Source organism: Clarias gariepinus, chromosome 15, assembly GCF_024256425.1.
Source record: "Clarias gariepinus isolate MV-2021 ecotype Netherlands chromosome 15, CGAR_prim_01v2, whole genome shotgun sequence".
Taxonomy (NCBI): Eukaryota; Metazoa; Chordata; class Actinopteri; order Siluriformes; family Clariidae; genus Clarias; species Clarias gariepinus.
In genome coordinates, this window is record NC_071114.1 from 8,021,231 (window position 1) to 8,041,889 (window position 20,659).

At 36.5% G+C, this 20,659-nt stretch overlaps 1 protein-coding gene across 1 annotated transcript; it reads left to right on the top strand.

The window, feature by feature from the left end:
* Window positions 1–3,828: 3,828 nt before the first annotated feature.
* col9a1a (collagen, type IX, alpha 1a) lies at window positions 3,829–18,641 on the top strand. Its single transcript, XM_053512608.1, has 32 exons — window positions 3,829–3,980; window positions 4,655–4,720; window positions 4,861–4,899; window positions 4,987–5,049; window positions 7,307–7,360; window positions 7,479–7,514; window positions 7,862–7,885; window positions 8,013–8,066; window positions 8,159–8,212; window positions 8,376–8,408; window positions 8,638–8,694; window positions 8,789–8,842; window positions 9,013–9,066; window positions 9,203–9,256; window positions 9,343–9,396; window positions 9,673–9,726; window positions 9,917–9,970; window positions 10,939–10,992; window positions 11,155–11,208; window positions 11,467–11,511; window positions 11,716–11,769; window positions 11,890–11,943; window positions 12,084–12,137; window positions 13,075–13,146; window positions 14,681–14,716; window positions 14,807–14,851; window positions 16,283–16,315; window positions 16,436–16,582; window positions 16,804–16,858; window positions 16,995–17,183; window positions 17,386–17,463; window positions 17,704–18,641. Exons 1-32 carry the CDS (start codon window positions 3,906–3,908, stop codon window positions 17,904–17,906), a joined length of 2,052 nt encoding a protein of 683 aa, XP_053368583.1. The 5' UTR covers window positions 3,829–3,905; the 3' UTR covers window positions 17,907–18,641.
* The last annotated feature ends 2,018 nt before the right edge of the window (window positions 18,642–20,659 follow it).

Below are 20,659 nucleotides of genomic sequence, written 5' to 3' on the forward strand. Positions count from 1 at the left end.
ATCAGTTAGGTAAAGGTACATATTTACATTATGTACTACTGTGTAAACATGACTCATGAAACTTATGTAAACATGACTCACTCAACGTCTATACCACTTTATCCTGCATTCAGGGTCGCAGGAGGCCTAGAGTGGATTCCAGGAGACTTTGGGCACGAGGCAGAGTACACTCTGGACAGGGTGCCAATCCTTTGCAGGTGTTTAAACATTTAGCATTTTAAATGTGGTTATACATTAAAAATTTATTTCATTTCACAATTGTAGTTGTCTTTAAAATCTAGAGTTTACTGGTATACTTTGATTGAAGAATAACTTCTCTAAACATTAATATAAAACTTTTCATGCACATTTACAAGCTTTTTGCCCACATCTATTTCCGGAACAGTTTCTTGTCAGACAGAAACCCTTGGTGCCTCTGAGGAGTTAACATTAGCTCTTGCTATTTACATTGGCAGAAGGTGCGACCTTTTACCACTAGGTGGCACAGAACACTTATTTAGAAGTATTTAAGAAAAGCTTCCTTTCAACTGTGTTAAATAGGAGGTTAAAATTAATATTGTAATAAATTGGGTGATTTCTGACATTGGTGCCTTTGGGACCTTTTTTTCCAATAATTAAAAAAATAACATTCTAAAAAAGGATACAAAACTAACTTTAGTTAAGCTCAAACATACATGAAGTAGAATTTATCAAACAAATAAAGTGAGCTAGGATGGCCGAGCTGTTAGTAAATCCCACTTTGCTTTAGTGCTGTATACACAGGTATACTCAGTAAATTAGAATTTCATCGAAAAGTTGATTTATTTCAGTAATTCACTTTAAAAAAGTGAAACTCATTATATAGATTTATAACACACAGATTGATATGTTTTAAGTTTTTTTCTTTTAGTTTTTATAATTATGGCTTACAGCTAATGAAAACCCAGAATTAGTATCTCAGAAAATTAGCATATTGTGAAAAAGACTAATCAGCTAATTAACTCAAAACACCTGCAAAGATTTCCTGAGCCTTTATGTGGTCTCTCAGACTGGGTCAGTAGGCTGGCAGTTCACGGAATGCTGTACCAAGCACATTAAGGGAAAGTTGAATAAAAGGACAAAATGTGGTAGAAAAAAGGTGCACAAGCAACAACAGATAACCGCAGCCTTGAGAGGATTGTAAAAACGAAGCACATTCAAGAATTTGGGGGAGATTTACAAGGAGCTGGAGTCAGTGCTTCAAGAGCCACCACACATACACGTATCCAGGACATGGGCTACGACTATCTCATAGCCACTCTTGAACCGGAGACAATGTGGTATTTTACAGGTACTGGGAAGACAAAACATTTTTGTGAGTTCAATAGCATTAATTATCAATGACAGGATCCTGGTGACAGGATAATGGGCCCCCAAGACTCATCTATGCCTTGTGAGGACCCAAGGCCACCCTATTTGATCCAAATTGCTTTTTTTTGTTTTTTATGCTGGCAAATATAGAAAGCTATCAGAGCAGGTATGCATCACCGATTACAAGCAAAAGTTCAAGGCTGTTGATCTGTCCTCCAAGGCTTCTAGCTATGGATAGCTGTACTGTCACTCACTCACTGTATATACCGCTTTATCCTGTGTACATGGTCATGGGGGCCCTCGAACGTAAAACGGCTAGCACTAGGATTTTTATTTGTGGATGACCATCATAATAAAGTGTAACTTTAATTTATAGGACTTTTTATGCAATTTAAAACAAACAATGAACAACACATATTAATCCATTAATCATACAAGAAAAACATGCATTTATATATTATACATATATATGCACATATATATTATAATATGGGCGGTGCAGTGACTAAGAGTTATGCATTGGCACCTCATACCTCCAAGGCTGGGGGTTCAAATCTTGTTTTTGCTCTCTGTGTGCATGGAGTTTCCATGTTCTCCTTAAACTGATCAATCAGTGCATCTATATGCTTTCATATTGCAACTGATTTACAAATACAGTTAAACATTGGATTGCGAGCATAATTCCAGAAGCGTGCTTGTATAACAAATCACTCATATTTCACCATAAGAAATAATGGAAACTCTGATGATTTATTCCACAACCCAATAATAGTCATATAAAAATAATTAATACAAAATGTAAAAATAAAACAAATTAACCTACACTTTAGCTCCACCAAGAATCACAAAGCAGTGTTTAGTGTGTGTATTGTCTGTGTTTCACATTCCTGCTCTGTCAGGAAACGTCTTTAACACTAACACACTAACGGAATCTCTGCTTTCTGAACAAGAGAGACTCCGGATCTTTAACAAGGAACCTCTCTAATGACACTTGCTTTTGCTTAACGCGCGCACACACATGGTCACAATGTTATGATGAACAGTACACGCGCACATGGATGTTGACTATACAGTACGAGTGACGCACGCGCTCTGAGACATGGGAGACGATTACCCACAAAAACATGCATTATGATAATAAGTAATTAAAATCCTTACACATAATGATGGTTAAGGCATTGGACTAAGGTTCGGAAGATCCCAGGTTCAAACCCCACAACCACCAAGTTGCCACTGTTAGCCCCTTGAGCAAGGCCCTTAACCCTCAACTGCTCTAGTGTGTAATAAGATAAAAATGTAAGTCGCTCTGGATAAGAGCATCTGCCAAATGACTAAATGTAAAGATGAGCAATTATTTGATACTAATGTATTGTGTAATGTATTACATAATTTGATGTAATGTATCATCTGGACATCATTTATAGGTGAAAGCTGTTATTAGAGTTGTTCCTGCAGATCAACAAAGTTCTTTCATTCTTTCAACATAATTTATACAAACTGCTAATACACAGCCATATAAATACTAATTTTTAATGACATTAAATCCACATAGCTATTAACGTATTAACAGGTCCTGAAGAAAACAACTCTAACGCACTAAGGCATGGATGTTAACGGATTGGATTGGATTAAGATCTGAGCATTACACTTCCTCTACCACTTCATACCAGTACCCCCTTACGTGACCTTCAGTTTAGAAGATGTTCTGACGCAGTCATTTAGCAATCACAATCTGAACCTTGTTAAACGTTATTCTTTACTGTACACAGACTAATTGGTCTTCCCAAATTGCCCATGGTGTGTGAATGAGTGTGTGTATGTGTGTGCCTTGTGATGGATTGGTACCCCATCCAGGGTGTCCACCACCTTGTGCCCTGGGATAGGCTCCAGGCCACACATGACCCTGTATACAGCTGTATAGATGATTAGTGAGTGAGTAAGTCTTACCCTGATGGCCTAGTATAATTTGTAATTTGGGTTCTTTATCTCGATGGGGGATAAATATACGCCAATATTGCTTGTACCGGAAATACCTGAATGTGAGGGGGGAAAAGTAAATATTTTTATTTTTACCATATGAGCTATACAGTATATAAAAACTACAAAACTACAGTACATCAATCTACATTGAGCTGAAGCTGAACTCGGGAAACAGCACCACCTACAGGACTGAGGACGCATCGCGCATCATTACTGTAGCATTTCTTTTAGTATTTATTTTTTATTTTATAAAAAAATAAATACTAAAAGAAATGTAATTTTCATTTAATTATAAAAAATACTAATTAAATAAAAATATTCTAGAACTTGCTGTGTTAATCACTAGCTGTATTGTAAACTTTATTATGATTATTGCTGCGTTGTAAGAGGTTTCAGGTCACAGGAACGAGGACGAGAATCGACCCGCCCATTTCTTGTGTATCCTCCAATCGCGTTTCGATGCTGAGCACGTGCTCATGAATAAACATGAATTTTTAATAGTCGCTCCAGCGGCTCGGCGCACGGTGGCGTGACTCAGTTGAGGAATATTGACAGAAAAAGGAGGTTTTTGCGTTCTCCGAAACATCCAGGAGACCATGGAGTACTCCAGGAGTCTCCGAGCATCAATACTGGTGATTTTACTGCAAATATTCCTCATCTGTTCTGCACAGGTAAGTTACTCACCGTCATACTGTACAATGTTGTTTAGATACAAGTAGAGTCTGATGAGTTTGTGAAGAAAGTTGCTGTGCTGTGTAAAAGTGATGCATTTAAAATGTTTTTAGTTTCTTAAAATTATCTGGATAATATAGTTACAAATGTATGTAAGGAGACTTAGGGCACAAGGCAGGGTACACCCTGGACAGGGTGCCAATCCATCGCAGGGCACACACACATACTCATTCACACACTACGGGCAATTTGGCAATGCCAGTTAACCTAACCTGCATATTTTTAAATGTGGGAGGAAACCCACCAAGCACAGGGAGAACATGCAAACTCCATGCACACAGAGACGGGAATCAAAGTCTGGTCGGGAATCGAACCCAGACCCTGGAGGTGCAACCACTACACCACTGTGGCGCCTCTAAGCATTTAATTAAAGCCTAATTAAATTTGGGGGTATTATTAAAGGCTGTTTGATATTAAATGTAATAAAAGTTCCAATAAATCAATAGAAATCATCGATAATAATAACCTAATCAAAGTGATTTTATTGTTGTAAAATATGATGCTGATGGTTTAAATATGTTCTGATGTGAAACAATCTTTCACATATTATAACATGAATTTTAACTTTGTCATAACGTTAACAAATGATGCTTTTATATGTTTGTGTGTTTAGAGGGGCCCGATTGGTCCCAGGGGGCTACCCGGCCCTCCAGGTTTTTCTGGCATCGATGGCATTGATGTAAGTCCTGCTTAAGACATCTTTAACAACATAATTTTATGCCTAATTTTCAGAAGTTATCAGAACAAACACTTCATCACAAGTGAGACGTCTTTCTCTGTGACATGTCATATATGAGCACTTCCTTTTGTTTGTTTCAGGGAGAGAGGGGTCCAGGACCTGGTCCAGATGGTCCTCCCGTAAGTAGTCAATCCAGTTCTAGTTAAATTCAAATTTTTGACTCACAATGTATACATGGTAACGTTTCACTATTTATTATAAATCAGGGCCCTGATGGAGACGATGGGAAAAATGGTTCTAACGGACTTCCAGGAAATCCAGGAGCAGACGTAGGTCTTAATATTCAGATTCCTTCTGCATGCCTTTTGACATCGATTGATAACAGTGATGAAAGCTTTTTTTATCTCCAAGCAAAATCTGTAGTGGCATGACACAGATGCTCTATAGAGCACATAGAATTTCTGTAGTTTACCTTAGCCCCGAGAGAAAAGGAGGGTGAATGGGGGGCGGGGGGGGGGCACAAAAAAAAGCTCATAAAACTTAAATAAACATCAATTTGGCCTTTTAGATGAAGAGAGAGAGAGAGAGAGAGAGAGACGGAGTGAGGGAGTGAGAGCCCCATGTGGGTTTCATGCACAGAAGCCTTTTTGTGTGTCAGGAAGAAGGCTGGGGGTCTGGATCTCCACTGCTTTCAATGGAATGCTGCCTTATGCTAAGGGAGACGAGACAAAATGGATCCTAAATGCTATTCACGAATGTTACAATGCATAGTACTAAATAAGAAATTAAATGTAATGTAAAAAAATTAAAATAAAAAAGAATTTATGTACAAACTGCTAATAATAGATAATGCCCCACAACAGCAACAAACTAGTAGTGGATATGTAAACCAGTCTGTAAAAACCCAGCTGTAGTCAATTTTTTTTGTAATTCCTTGTTTTGTGATTAATAGTGAAGCCCCCCCCCAAAAAAAAGACTTCATCTGGGCTTTCACCGACCACTGGTGAATCGGGCCACCTATACCGATGAGCCATAAAATTAACACCACAAAACATTAACACATTAACACTGATTACTAATTATGTACCAGTAAACTGGTGACAGGATAAAGGTCACCCAAGGTTCAGTTATGCCAAAGGTTACCCTGTCTGGGCCGATCCCACAGCACAACTCGGCAAAAAAACAATCTAAGCTGGCCACAATAGAAAAGCACCACAACACCCTTTGCACAGCATATATGGGTTGTAGGCAATTGAACACAATTTACACTGGCATATCATCGATGTAATGCTGAATCTCTTGGCTTTGCTGCTTATATACTGAAGTGGCAGTGGGTGGAGTCAAATACACACCAGCTGTATTACCATTTGTAGACCAGAAACCAGTCAGATGTTTGTTTTGATATGATTTATAGACATCTGACCTCTGGTCATCTCAATAGAAATTCTATTACTTATTTTTTTGTAGCCTTAAGAATTCAATTCAATTTGTCATATTTGCACAATTAGATGCTTGCAATCCGTGGGATGTATTTCAAGTCGACGTTTCGCTTTTATGTTTATAAACGAGTTCAGTATACTGTATATGCAAAGAAATTATTTTGTATTTTAGTGCTTTTAAAAACAATTTTTAACTTTCTTAATTAAATTTTAACATTTTCTGTAATTCTTTTTTTTTAATTTAAGGATTTTAAAATTAATTTAGTTGTCTCTTTTTAGCAGCCCTCGTTTTTTAGTGTTTTTGCGAATTTGTCTTAGTTTAGCAATCTAAAATACACTCAGTCTATAAAATAGCCATTTATTTTAACACAATTGTTAATAATAATAATAATAATAATAATAATAATAATCATAATAATAAGGTTATTTAAATTTTATTTATATTTATTTATTTTAGATTAAAACCTTTTTTTCGTGAATGAAGATTTACAGAAGACTTCAAGCATAGTATGAGACTCACACATTTAACATTTAATGCATACATTTTAAAAAACGGCGACCCTGACCGAAATTACTCATAGCCCACTTCAGACGTTTCAATAAACATTCAGCAAATTACTTACACGATTCTTGAAAATCGACAAATAACTTGTTCCCAACTCACAAAAGAGACGCATCTGTCGGTGGAAACTGTACACACAATCCTCCACCAACACCACTTGCACATTACAAGAAACTACAGTCCTGACCTCGCACCAAGCCTTTTCACCATGTTTGGGTCATGGAGTTCCTGGGAGGCCAGTGTATCAGACATGAAGCAGATATTCTGATCATGGCTCTGGTGAATATAATGCAGTAAAAAAAGCACAACAGATCAATAAGTAATAAATTAACAAATAAAGTTTATTACTGATTTCTCACTACATGCATTTTGTTACACTTGGCTTTACTCGATGCCAATAATAAATTAGTTTGTTTTAAACAATGAAATGAAAAATCAGGGTGGAGTTACACTGACTTGTCTAGACTGAGTACCATAATGTTTTTTTTTTATAAGAAATCATTTGCAAAAATCCTGATTTAAATAAAATACATTTCATTTCAGTATAAGTATAAACTGTAATTGACAATGTTTAATTTTCCTCAGGGTTTGACTGGGCCTGCCGGAGATCCTGGCCCAGTTGGGTTCGTTGGGCCAAAAGTGAGTCACATCTTGAAAATGCAGAGATCTATTTTATGAAATGTACAGTAATTTAAATTGATTGAACAAAGAATATGGTCTCACTCTAAGTTGGTTCATGTTTACTGGATGTTGTTAGGGTGAACCTGGTGATCCTGGACCTAGAGGAAAACCTGTAAGTGAACTATAAATACTAATACATAAAAAATCCTTAGTTTGTTTTAAACCTGTTAAATTTATATGATGTTTAGATATAGTAAATTCAATTTACAAGACTATAAACTCGAAACTATAAAAATAAATGCATTTAAATTTTTTTCAAAATTTGCACATCTCTCTTATACTGCTATTAAAACTATGCAGTAGAATTCTATTCATGATTTATACACATTGTACAATAATACATTTTTAAAAGTTGATAAATTTGCACATCTTTTCAGTTAAAGTTTTCTTCACTAATTCCGTACTTTCCGTAGTTCATTTCTGTATTAATTCAGTTTTTGACTTCTCTTTTTACTCAAGGGGGTTGGAGAGGATGGAGAAGCTGTAAGTGTATTCTTTATATTATTTTTATTTATTACTGAAAATTACAACTCATTAATTTAAATTTGTAATTTCTTTGTTGGTTTTTTGAATCACCATCTTCCCCATAATTTCATTGCTTCCTTCGAAGGGTGCAGATGGCGAGGATGGATTGCCAGGAGAATTGGGCAAAGCCGGACCTCCAGTATGTAAACTGTTATAATTTTTTTTTTTTTATGTGCTACCAAGCAACCTACCTAACAGTGATATTTTAACGTTGTGTGTGGCGTGTAATAGGGCAGCCGGGGGTTGAGAGGTGCTGTTGGTCTTCCAGGACACCCTGGACTAAGAGTAAGTCCTGCTAAATATGATTCTGCGTGAACTTTTATACTGCACTAGTGTTGTTGTTAAATGTTTGTTTCACATATTTATAACTGTGTATAATTAAGCGATTAATCTCAATTTAAGCATTGTTACACTTGCCATACAATCTTCTGTTTGAAACACTCTCTAGGGCCCCCCTGGTCTTTGGAATGGTGAAGAATTGGTAAGAAATTGTTATACAACATATTTTTAGATAATATAATTAACAGTTTTGTTTTGAATTATGAATTATTATTTTACAGGTGCATGATTTCACATACACATAAAGGACTGTAATATTATAAAGATTTTCAAAATTATATCCATCCAAGACAACCTAACTATGGAAAAGTGTGCAGCGTGGTTTAGTCATGTGGTAATGTCATAATCACAGTTCTAATTTTGTTTCGCAGTGTCCAAACTCCTGCACACGTGGACTGAACGGCCATAGTGGACTACCAGGAATGAAGGTTTGTTGTATTGAAACTAAAATGTCACTGAATGCTGAATCCAAGTAAATCTTTTTGAGAAACTGGATTCGAAAGTTGTTCTTTGTGCATGCAGGGTCACAAAGGTGTCAAAGGTGAATCTGGAGAACCAGGAAGACAAGGACATAAGGTAACAGCTATAAATGGGTTCTTGTATGATTGACAGAATTTCAGGTTTTAAGAATTATACAGATTCTGTGTTTTTCATGTCAGCCACATTCCTGTATTTTAAACGGACGTTTTGTCAAGATTAAGTGTAGAAGTTGTGGATGAGACGGTGTGTTTCATTTTTTCTTTAAGGGTGAAGAGGGAGAACAAGGAGCCCCTGGAGACCTTGGTGCACAAGGCAAAACTGTAACGTGCTCCCTATAGACATATTTTTTTAAGAAATTATGTTATTAGTTTTATTTTAAGCCTTTGTTACATTTATAATAATCATTAAACATCCTTGTGTACTCAACCACTTTGAATGTGCATGTTGTAATTTTAGGGTCCACAGGGACTAAGAGGGATCACTGGTTTGATGGGTCCTAAAGGTGACAGGGTAAAGACATATTTAATGTTTTAGAATTGAAAGCTTTAATAAGTGTCTACTTAAGCATAATACGTCTTGTATTTTTTTTTAAATAGGGCCCTCGTGGGATAGATGGAGTTGTGGGTGCTCAGGGCATTCAAGGTGCTCCTGTAAGTTTCAGAATCCATATCACATATTTTTCTGGCCTACAGTATGAACCTGCCTGTGCTTTCTATATGTGATGATATCTTGATAATTACTTTTCCAAACCAGACCCCATGACTTGTTCAAATTTTATGACTTAATTATATTGAAATATAAAAATTACCTCTACACAGTTACAAAAGTGTTACATTTACATAGAGTTATGAAATAATGAGGAATTTAGCCTGATGTTTAAAGTGTTTATTTATAATAATTAGATGGAATTATTAACATCTCTTTAGGGTGATCAAGGGCAAAGAGGCAAAGTGGGTGAGACCGGACCAATGGGAGCTCAAGTAAGTATTAGAAAACAAAACATTTAACATCAGTACATTAAAATTATAGGACGAAAACAAGATTTATACAGGATTTGGTTATTTATAATTTATACACTTATTTATATTGTAACCAAATAGAGCAACACAGGACAGTGGTTAAACATTTTTTGTGGTTTATTAAAAACATTTATGATTTGTATCATCTAAGGGGCTTCCAGGAGTTAAAGGCATTTTAGGTCCACCTGGACCTAAAGGAGAACCTGTAAGTCCACATCTATTAACATTAATATTGCAATTATTCATGGTGTCTCAAAGGTCTCTCTCTATATATATAGGGTGATGTATTATATATATTACTAATTCAACAAAACTTAAATGTAAAAAAAATAAAAATGTAAAAAAAATTTAGCTATCCCTAATTTCTTCATATTTCGCTTCCAAAGAGCTAGACTTTCTTTTATTTTTATTTTTATTTTTAAAATTTTTTTATAAAACAGTTCTCCAGGCTTACTAAAGGTCTTTTTGTCTCTCATTGTCACTGAAGTTCATGTACCTGACCAGTTTCAGCAGAATGTGTTTTTTTTTTTTTTTGTTAAGCCATACAGTGACCTTTGAATCATTCAAATCAGACGAGAGGGGAAATGAGGTTGCTACTGCTTTTTATTGCATCTTTAGGTACTTAGCAGCCAGTCACAGTAAAAAAATTGTTCCCATTTTTACGATCTAATCCATGTAATTTTATTTAATTTCATATGACTCAATCAGACTCAAGAGGGGTTACACTGGATATACTGGATGTACTGTATACTGTACTTGTACCAGTGTGCTACAAGATCTAAGGTGTTTTAAAAGTATTAGAGTAATTGCAATCACTAGCAATCACAAAAAAACTGTTAGTATTAAAGCACTCCAAAAATATTTTCTGGATTATTTATCTTAAAACAGACCATACTCAGCAGGACTTAGTGCTCTCCATGTGTGTGGTTATCACATTTTAGCCGAATGTAAACTTATTCACAAAACATAATCACCAATTCTTTGTACACATAGATTCATCTCTCCCACTCTTGATGAATTCATGTTAGCACATTTGGTGTAATGCATTTAATTGCTTAATTATGTTCATTTTTATATTTTTGTATGGAGACCTTTAAGACAACCTGTATAATACAAATCTCACTACAATTGTAGTAGGAAGTATAGTGAGTATTCCTGGTTTCTTTCCCAAAGGGCTTGCCAGGAGTAGATGCTCGTGAGGGCATCCCAGGATTGCCAGGCACTAAGGTAATATCATGATCATCATATCATATCATTGTAATTTAAAACAAAATTATAAAATATAAACTCTTCCTTCATTCTTCGCTATGCTGCAGCTAAGATATCTGTACAAGCGAGTTTGAATGTTGGTGGAATTGTTCCTCAAATCTGTCACTGTTGCTGTTTTAGGGTATCCCTGGCAAACCGGGTCCTCCTGGTGAAGCTGGCAGTCAAGGCCTTCCTGTAAGTATGACCTCTTGAACATGCACACTAAAGATTAAGAAATCAGGGCGGCACACAGTGGCATAGATGCTTTACAGCTCTGGGGTTTTATTCCTCTTCTCTGGTTCGCACCCATTGTTTATATGATAAAGGAGTCACAGAGAATGAAATAAGGACATCAGTTTGAACAGAACTAGAACGATGTTAAATACCAATCGAGCATTGTCATGTTTTCCTCAAGCAGGCATTTGAATCCCTATAACTATTTATTTCTTTTAGGGTTTGCCAGGCATTCCTGGTGCTAAGGGGGTGAGCGGACCGAAGGTAGGCACCATGTGACCTCTTTTTCTCTAGATAACAATAAGCAACGTCCTATATGGGTGGAGGATACAATGAGACATGACAAAACAAAAAGATTAGTATAGTAGCACATTGTGGACAAGCACATCTTTTGAGTAGCAAGTTATTCTACACAGATTAGAGTGTATACGTGTATTAGAATACGTTATGACCTCTGGTCTCCTGTAGGGAAATTCTGGTGATCCAGGTGTGGCAGGACCAATTGGAAACAATGGAAAACAGGTAATTGTGTTACCAATGGTCCATTTTTGTGGAATAATTAACAAAATTAGTGACACACAATGCATTGATCTAGTGGATGCTTCTTTATCAGCTAAATAATGCTTGGCTGAATGATTTCAGGGTGAACGTGGTGAACAGGGAGAAGTGGGACCAATAGGACCAAGAGGTGGGCCAGTGAGTATGCTTCCACTTCTACATCACTCCAAACAGCAACACAGAACTACTGTTTGAATAACGTAATATTCTGTCTGTACTGGTGTCTCCTCTTTTTCTCTGTCTTTTTTTTCTCTCAATCTCTCTCACGGATTCTGTAGGGTGAGAGAGGGGTGAGGGGTCCAGACGGGCCTCAAGGGCCGCCAGGTGAAAGGGTAAGTATCTAATAACTCTAGGTAAAGAAATTATCAGTAATAATACTTGGCAATAAAGTATTCAAGATATTAAAGATAAAATTGAAAGTGAGACAGAATATCATGTTGAGATAAAAGGTAGAGGGAGAAAAATATTTGGGAGCACCCCAGGAAGTAGGGATGAAAGCTTAACAGTGCAGAAAGGGGCAAAAGAGCAACAACAAGGATAGGTAGAAGAATGAGAGAGAAACTGGGGGATGCAAATCAAAAGAATTTGAATTAGAAAAATCTTTTTAAAATCAACTTTTTTATTATACCATTTTCCCTATTTTAACAAATATGAGTAATATACAATTTTATATGTGAAAGTGAAAATGTAGTTCTACCTGGTGTATACACATATCAGTTTCCGTTTAGTGTGAAGAGAAAACATGTATGCAGTGTTAAATTGCTCCTAGCTGAGAATACTTCATTATCCTTAGAATTCCCTTTTTTCAACACATTGGTAAATGTTAATATTTATCAATACCACAAATGTTAGGCCAGGTCGATATTTTCAGATTTCATACCAAGTTAGAATTGTAATGAAATGTCTCACTAGAGAGCCGTCTCACTGTGCAACAGCGATCAGTGCTGCAAAAAACTATGAATAGAGTGTTGTTATTGAAGCTCTGGTGAGTTATTTTCTTTGGTAAGAGGATATTCGGGGTAGAACGGGGGTCTGAATGAACCCTCTGTTTAACAGGAATTCCTTAAACCAGCCCGACTAGGGGCATCAGTCGATCAGGGCCCACATCTACACTCAGCTAACGGCACCTAGCCCCGGCGGCAGACTACTTATAAAGTCATTTTTTTTCATGGTTTGTGGTTTTGAAGTCAGAGTGCATAAATGATTCAGTGTTAAATATGTTTGTGTGTGTGTGTGTGTGTGTGTGTGTGTATGTGTGTTTGTGTACAGGGACCTAAAGGGAATCTCGGTCTACCTGGCGTTCCAGGTGAACCTGGTTTTCGTGGTCAACAAGGTGACAGGGTGAGGCAAAGAATTTAAAGAAAATAAATGTTAAAAAATTACTAAAAAGGCTATGTTGTTATAGGAAAACAATCAGTGTTAAAGTGGTGTTACGTTTTTTTTGGTGGTGGGGGTGGCGGCGGGGGGGGGGGGGGATCATTACCAACTCAAAGGTGATTTAAACCTATAAAAGTAGTCCTTAATTGTTTGTCTTATACCACAGCAATTTAAAAATGATTTAGAATTTATTAATAAACAACATGCACTTTTTAACTATTTATTGTTACATTTGATGTTGAGAAATGACTATGAAACTAATTATTTATTGTTATGATGCACAATATTGTAGATTAAGATATACAGTAGTAACATTTTTCTCTCTCTTGAACTTTTCTTGAAAATAAATAAATAAATAAATAAATAAAATGCAACCTGTTACTGAGAAACAGTAAAGTCCAAATGCAAAAAGAAGTTGTCCCTGTGGTGGAGAATACACTGACCATTACAGAGTGCTGACGCATTCGAGCCTGCCTTTGTGGTCATACATCCTCTTTTCAAATAATAATTTATAAAAAATAATGTTGATAATTAGTCTGAGATGATCTGTTATCTGTAAATAAGCTCTTATTATAGAATCAGTAAGATTATTTGAATTCTAACCAAGACTACTGTCAGGGATGCTACTATAGATAGTGAATCCTCACAGTTTGACCAACCAGATTTAAAAGCTTTACAGTGCTGTGGTGTCTTTCATAATCTTATATATTTTTCCATTTTACCACATTACCAAAATCAAACTTACTGCAAATACTAGCATTTTTGCAACTTGCTTCAGTTTAATACTTTAATCAAGTCTATAATTAAAGTGCGGAAAAAGTAAAGAGTAAATCATGTATTATATTACTGCCGAAACATTATTTATGAGCCAATGACACATAGCAGTAAAAAGGCCTGAAGCATTACCGTATACTGACAGTATTTATTTACTTTACAGTATATCTGATGTGCGGTCTTGCGACTTAAATGAGAACGGGCAGACTGGAATTCATGTGAAATTTTGTGCATTAGTAGGGTGCTAACATCATCAGTCAGCACCTGGAGTGCAGGGATTTCATATCAGTGCTAGCAGTAGCTGCTAAAACAGCTAAAATGAGGCTATGAAATCCCTAGGAATTTAGCTTTCAGGATCTCAATAAATACAACTGATTGTCATCCTCCAGAACAAAAATCCTAATCATAGATTTCAGCTAAAATTTCACCAATTGTTTAAAATGAATAAGCATTTCCACAAATGTGACATGTTTTAACTCAGATATTTTGAGCAAAAAGACGTATTGCATGAGTTCCATTTGAAAATTATGAATGTTACCTGTTATAACAAAAAAAAAAATCATATATGAGAAAAAAATTGATCAGTGTAGCTTGTAATGTGAACCAAAATATCGAACATGTCTGTATTTCCTATGACTCAGACTAAAGGAAGCAAAAAGTGTTTTATCTTTGGTGTGGTAAAGTCTTACTATACTTTACTAACTTCTCATCTGACTATTATCAGGGCGGAGTTGGTCTAACTGGTCCCAAAGGCGAGCAGGTATGTCTGTATTATACATATTTTTTATTATTGTTATCTGTAGTAATGTAATCTGTAGTAAATAAAATCTGTCTGTGCGGTTCTGTTTAGGGGGCACCCGGTGAGGAGGGCACTCCAGGTGAAAAAGGGGACGTTGTACGTAACTTTAAAAATCATTTAAATAATTAAATATTTATACTACTCTTGTCCTTTATTTGTGGTGACTTACTCTTCCAGACCAAAAAAAATCAGTTTGATTATGGTGTGGCCAATAATCTTACAAATTAAGTCCTATACCCGTGCCATCAGGAGAAAGAATCCATAGACATGTTAACCCTGGTCATTCAGTACATTCAGGTTATCAGCTGACGTCATAATGTTTCTGAGTCTAGACCTGAACAACTGAAACAACACCAGATCATAACACTGCCTACAGAGCCTTGGACCAGGGGCACTATGTATTATGGTTGCATCACTTTATGTGCTTCCTTTCTTACCCTGTTCTTAGCCATTTAATGTCACTTACAATTGGCTTTCATATGCTTACACGGTTGTTTAGTCACAATTCTGTGAGTTTCTGTGAGTATGATCCAACTACAGTTAAACCTTGGATTGCGAGCATAATTCGTTCCAGAAGTGTGCTTATATATCAAATTACTTATATATCAAACCTTACCTTGTATGAAATAATGGTAACTTTAATGATTCGTTCCACAACCCGAAACATTCATATAAAAATAATGAATACAAAATATTAAATAAGAATAAAACAAATTAAACTGCATTGAAAAGAATCGCATTGCATGTGCACACACAAACAGACACACGTTTAACGGAAACACTGCTTTGTCGGGAAACATCTTTAACAAGAACCACTCAAATGACACTTGCATGGGCGCGCACATACTAACAGAATCACTGCTTTCTTACAGGGAGTCAGAGACTCTGGAAACTGGTTCTTTAACAAGGAACCTCTCTAATGACACTGGCTTTTACTTTATGTATGTGCGCACACACGTGGTCACGATGTTATAATAAACAGTACACGTGTGCTCGGATTTTGAATATACGAGTGATGCACGTGCACTGGGACTGAGCATGGGAGACGATTACCCACAATCCTGCAGCACGTGAGAGAGAAGAACCATTGGCTCATTTTTGAACACGCGATGCTCGTCAGACAAAACTACTCATTTATCAAGACCTCGCTCGTTTATTAACATTTATTTTAAAAATTTTACTCGTCCTGCAAAATGCTTGCAGACCAAGTTACTCGCAATCCAAGGTTCCACTGTATATAATATCTCTGATCACAGTCATTAGTTATTTTTTTAAGATTTCTTTTAGGTGTTGATAATATGTTGGACACCCAACATCTTAACAAATTTTAATAATTTCAACAATCTACTAGTTGTTTGTAAATAAATGATCCAATCCAAGGTTTTAAAGCATTTGCTCATTCAAATCCAGTGACTTTTTTGGCCAGGCAGTGTATTTCTCTTCATAGGCAGAGTCTCATAATTATTGATTTGATAATATTGAGTTTGTGTCAAGATTGTAACTTCTAAAGTTCCCTCTTTTACGCAGGGTGATCAAGGAGAACCAGGCGAGAAAGGATCGGTGAGTGCAGCCTGATTAGCTTTTGGCATAAAACTTAGAAATTAAGAAATTAGGAGTAGCCTGTTGTTACTTTGGTACATGCCATGTCACTTCCACATGCATGGACTTGCTGTTGTTCAGATTGGAAAACCAGGTGATATCGGAAACAAAGGTCCAGAGGGAATGCGTGGACAGCCGGGAACTGAAGGTGACTCGGGACAGCCAGGACCCAGAGGCATGCAGGGAGAACGGGGAGACCGTGGTTTACCTGGCATACAAGGAAAACCGGTACAATCTTTATTCTAAACACATCCAGGCAGATTAATTAATATACAACTGACCCGTGAAAGCCAACCGGATGCTGATTTGAAGTATGAGAGCTGACAGTTTTTTGCTGCTAATCCTCTTTAATTATCAAGCATTCTGTTCTTGTGTATCATGTGAGTGTGTAGTGTGACTGAACTTGTCCCTGTATTAAAAATAACAATTTCTGGATCACCATCTTTCAGGGTCGAGGACCAACAGATGAACACATCAAGCATGTCTGCATGAGGGTTATGCAAGGTTCGTGTTTAATATATAAAACACTAAAAAAAAACACTGCCATTATAATATCAGCCTGAGTAACATACAGAACATAATACATGTCCGCTATTACCGGCTCAAGTTTGACTAAAGCCTTAAACCTGTTTTATCACAGAACAGCTCGCTCAGCTTGCAGCAAGCCTGACAAGGCCACCATCTGGCATTGCCGGGTTGCCAGGTCCTCCTGGCCCTCCCGGCTCCCCTGGCTCGCCTGGAGTGAACGGCTTCCCAGGACATGCTGGAGCTAGAGGATTGCCAGGTCTTAAAGGACCTCCTGGAAATATTGGACTAAAAGGACCTAAAGGTACAGGCTGAAACATATATGTCAGTTTCATTGCTTTGTCTTTAAGTCAAGAACATGAGATGGTTGGATATAATCTTATGTTAGACATAACGTTTAAAGCATTTGGTAAACTCCAAAGGACTCCAACTCCATCTATAGTCCGATGCCAAGCAGAAAGTAAATTGCAAATGTCTTATAATTAATATATGATTGTGTTATAAAGGTGACATGGGAGACAGAGGAGACAGAGGGCCGACACTACACGGGTCTAAAGGCATTCCTGGGCCACCAGGTCTTCCAGGTAAGTTCTGCTTGGGTCAGTATGACCCACTTTAATAAGGTGACATAGGGAAGATTTGAGAATTCTACAGCAGTACGGATTTAAAGTTATTTTTTAGTGTTTTTTTAATCAAATAAAAGATTTGTGTTTTTAGTTCTATAAACCTTGAACTTATAGAATACAGAATCCATTGCTGTTAGTTAACTATTAGTGTCAAAAGAGCTCTCACAGACACCTGTTTGTGCCTTTGTAATCGCTTAGGTGAACCAGGGCAGCCTGCATATGGCAACAATGGGCGTGATGGGATGAGAGGACCTCCTGGTGTACCCGGGATGCCTGGCATTCCAGGACCTCCTGGGCCTTCTGGTCTTAACGGATACTGCGAGCCATCACAGTGTGCCCTCAGAGCAGTAGATCCAGCACCCTACAAAGAGTCCGGCATGAAGGGACCAGATGGACTTTAAAGTGGCTGCAAAACTAAATCTCAGAGACTAACAGAAGGAAAACCCTTCACCAAATGCAGTCTGACTTTTCAGGGGTATCCAGTGTAGTAGTTTTTCTGCAATCACACTATGACTGGTATGTCCAGAGTGAATTCTGTTTTTCTTTAACGCTAAACCATGGATGAATTTAAGCCTTGAAATATTTGAGACATCTTTACATTCTGAAAAGGCTAACTGTTCCAGTATGCAGAAAAGGACTTGAAACAGATGAATAAAAGACATTAACTAATTCTTTTTTTTTTTCAATTATACAAAAACTTACATAATACATCCAGGGGAGTTATTTTTAATTCAAAGTATACCAGTGCACTCCTGTTTTTTAAAGTAACCATACAAAATTGTGAAATGAAATAAATCTTATTGTATAGTCACATTTAAAATGCCAAATGTTTATACATTAGTACATAATGTAAATACAGTGTATCTTTACCTCACATTGACTGTTCTTCATATCCAACTGTTAAATCTTTAAAATTAAAAAAAGAAAAAAAATCTAAATCAGTGTAAATCCTTTAAACGTTAAAAAATCTGTTCTGATGCAAATCTGTTCAGTTACATGAAATTAAGTCTTTATCTAAATTTGACCACAAAAGCACAGTCAATATGTGAACTTTTCACTGATATTATTTATTTTCTAAAGGGTTAAATGTCACACCTACAGTTTGTGAAAATGGGTTAATAAATGGTTTTGATAAAGCTCTGCATGTTTTTGTAAATGAAGAATGTGCATTATTGAACAAATTCACATGCAATCTTCACACAATTAATGTCCTTAGTGTATTTCTTTACTTTCTTTTTTCTCGGTTTCTCAGTAAACAGCTTCTGGGGCAGTGAATGCTTAAGTGGTTGAAGGTTTTGGTTGCTGATTGAAAGACCCTTAACTCTACACCCCATACAAACCAGCATGTGCATGCAGTGCCAGTCCTAAGCCCGGTTAGCGACAGGAATGACATTTAGCATAAAACCTGTACCAGAACTTGCCATCAAATTATCTGATGCGGCAACCCTTAGGATAAAGAGACAAAACCCAAGAAAAAAAGTGAAAAATTACAGCTTCTCTTTACTATACTAAACCACATACCCAGTGACAGTATAAAAAGCTAATCTAATAATACACTTCAAATATGGAACCTAAATCAAGTATCCAAGTACACTGCTGAGCCAAAAAAAAAAGTCAAATTTTAAATAAGCAAAAACTTTGATTGTTCTTTTAAACCTAATCAATGCAGTGAGTAAATTCTAATTTTTTAAAAAAAAATTTGTCTTGGAAAAGGTGTTACTAAAATAATTGGCCTCCACTGAGGAAAGATGACAAGAACTAAGACTGAGAACATTGCTGAAATGACTAAAATTAAGTTAAGTCTCCAGTGCATTATAGTGTCAAATTTATATAAGAAATGTGGTAGGAATTGCAATGAGATAAGAGCAATAAGAACTCACAGGACTAGGATTAAAGAACTGTGTGGCCATAAGATAACCACTAATTTATGATGCTAAAAAAATGGGGAAAAAAGTCATAAGGATTTGACTTTAAAGCAATGGAAAAAAGTCATGTGGTCTGACGAGATCAAATTGACTCTATTTCACAGCAATTTGTGGGTCAGGGTAAAAAGGGCCCTTTCAAAAGTCCTCTAGAAGGTAACTCTGGATGGACATAAGTTTGGTGAAATTGCATAAGCCTGATGAAATCATGCAATTGCAAATGTGGGCCCAGAATAAAGGCTAAAGCCAGTTCGATAACATATTAGAGTGTGCTTTTATTTTTCTGACCATTTGGTATATTTTGATTACTTATCAAATGTAGGTTGCAAAAAGTACTAGATGCAGGGGTGCCATTAATTTAGTAGTAGCAATAGTAGTAGTAATACTATGACTACAGAGAGAAGATTCATACACAATAGTATAAATTGCCCCACAACACACTTACCACACAGAAAATACACATGGACAAAATTGTTGTTACCCTTCTGTTAAAGAAAGAAAAACATACAATGTTCCCCGAAAGAACTTAAAAATAATAAAAAGTAGAAATAAATTGAAAATTAACAAATGAAAATCAGACTGAATTGTGGTTCAAAAGAAGCTTTGCATTTTTTTCTTAAACTAATGAAGCTGGCCTGGACAAAAATGATGGTACCCCTAGAAAAGATTTCAAATAATTTGACCATATGGACATGGTAAACTAAAGTGTGTCCTGTATTTGGCATCACAGGCATCAGACTTGTAATCAGTCAGTCTGCCTATTGAAAGGGTGTAAAAGTAATCACTGTGCTGGTTGGAATCATGGTGTGTACCACACTGAACATGGACCACAGAAAGCTGAAGAGAGAGTTGTCTCATGAGATAAGAAAGAACATTATAGACAAACACATTAAAGGTAAAGGCTATAATATCCAAGCAGCTTGATGTTACTGTGACCGCAGCTGCACATATCAAGTTTAAGGTCGACCTAACTGTGCCAACCTCCCAGGCCGCAAGGAGGAAAATTGATGACGAATTAAAGAGACTGCTAACCAAAAAGCCCAGAACAACTTCCGAAGAGATTAGAGGTGAACTCCAAGGTCAAGGTACATCAGTGTCAAATCGCACCATCCGTCGCAGATTGGGGCAAAGTGGACTTGAAATGGAAGACGAGCGAGGAGGACTCAACTGTTGAAAGCAAATCTAAGTGCATGAACCTGGTTATTGCTGTATGATGTGTGTCTTAGTCAGGT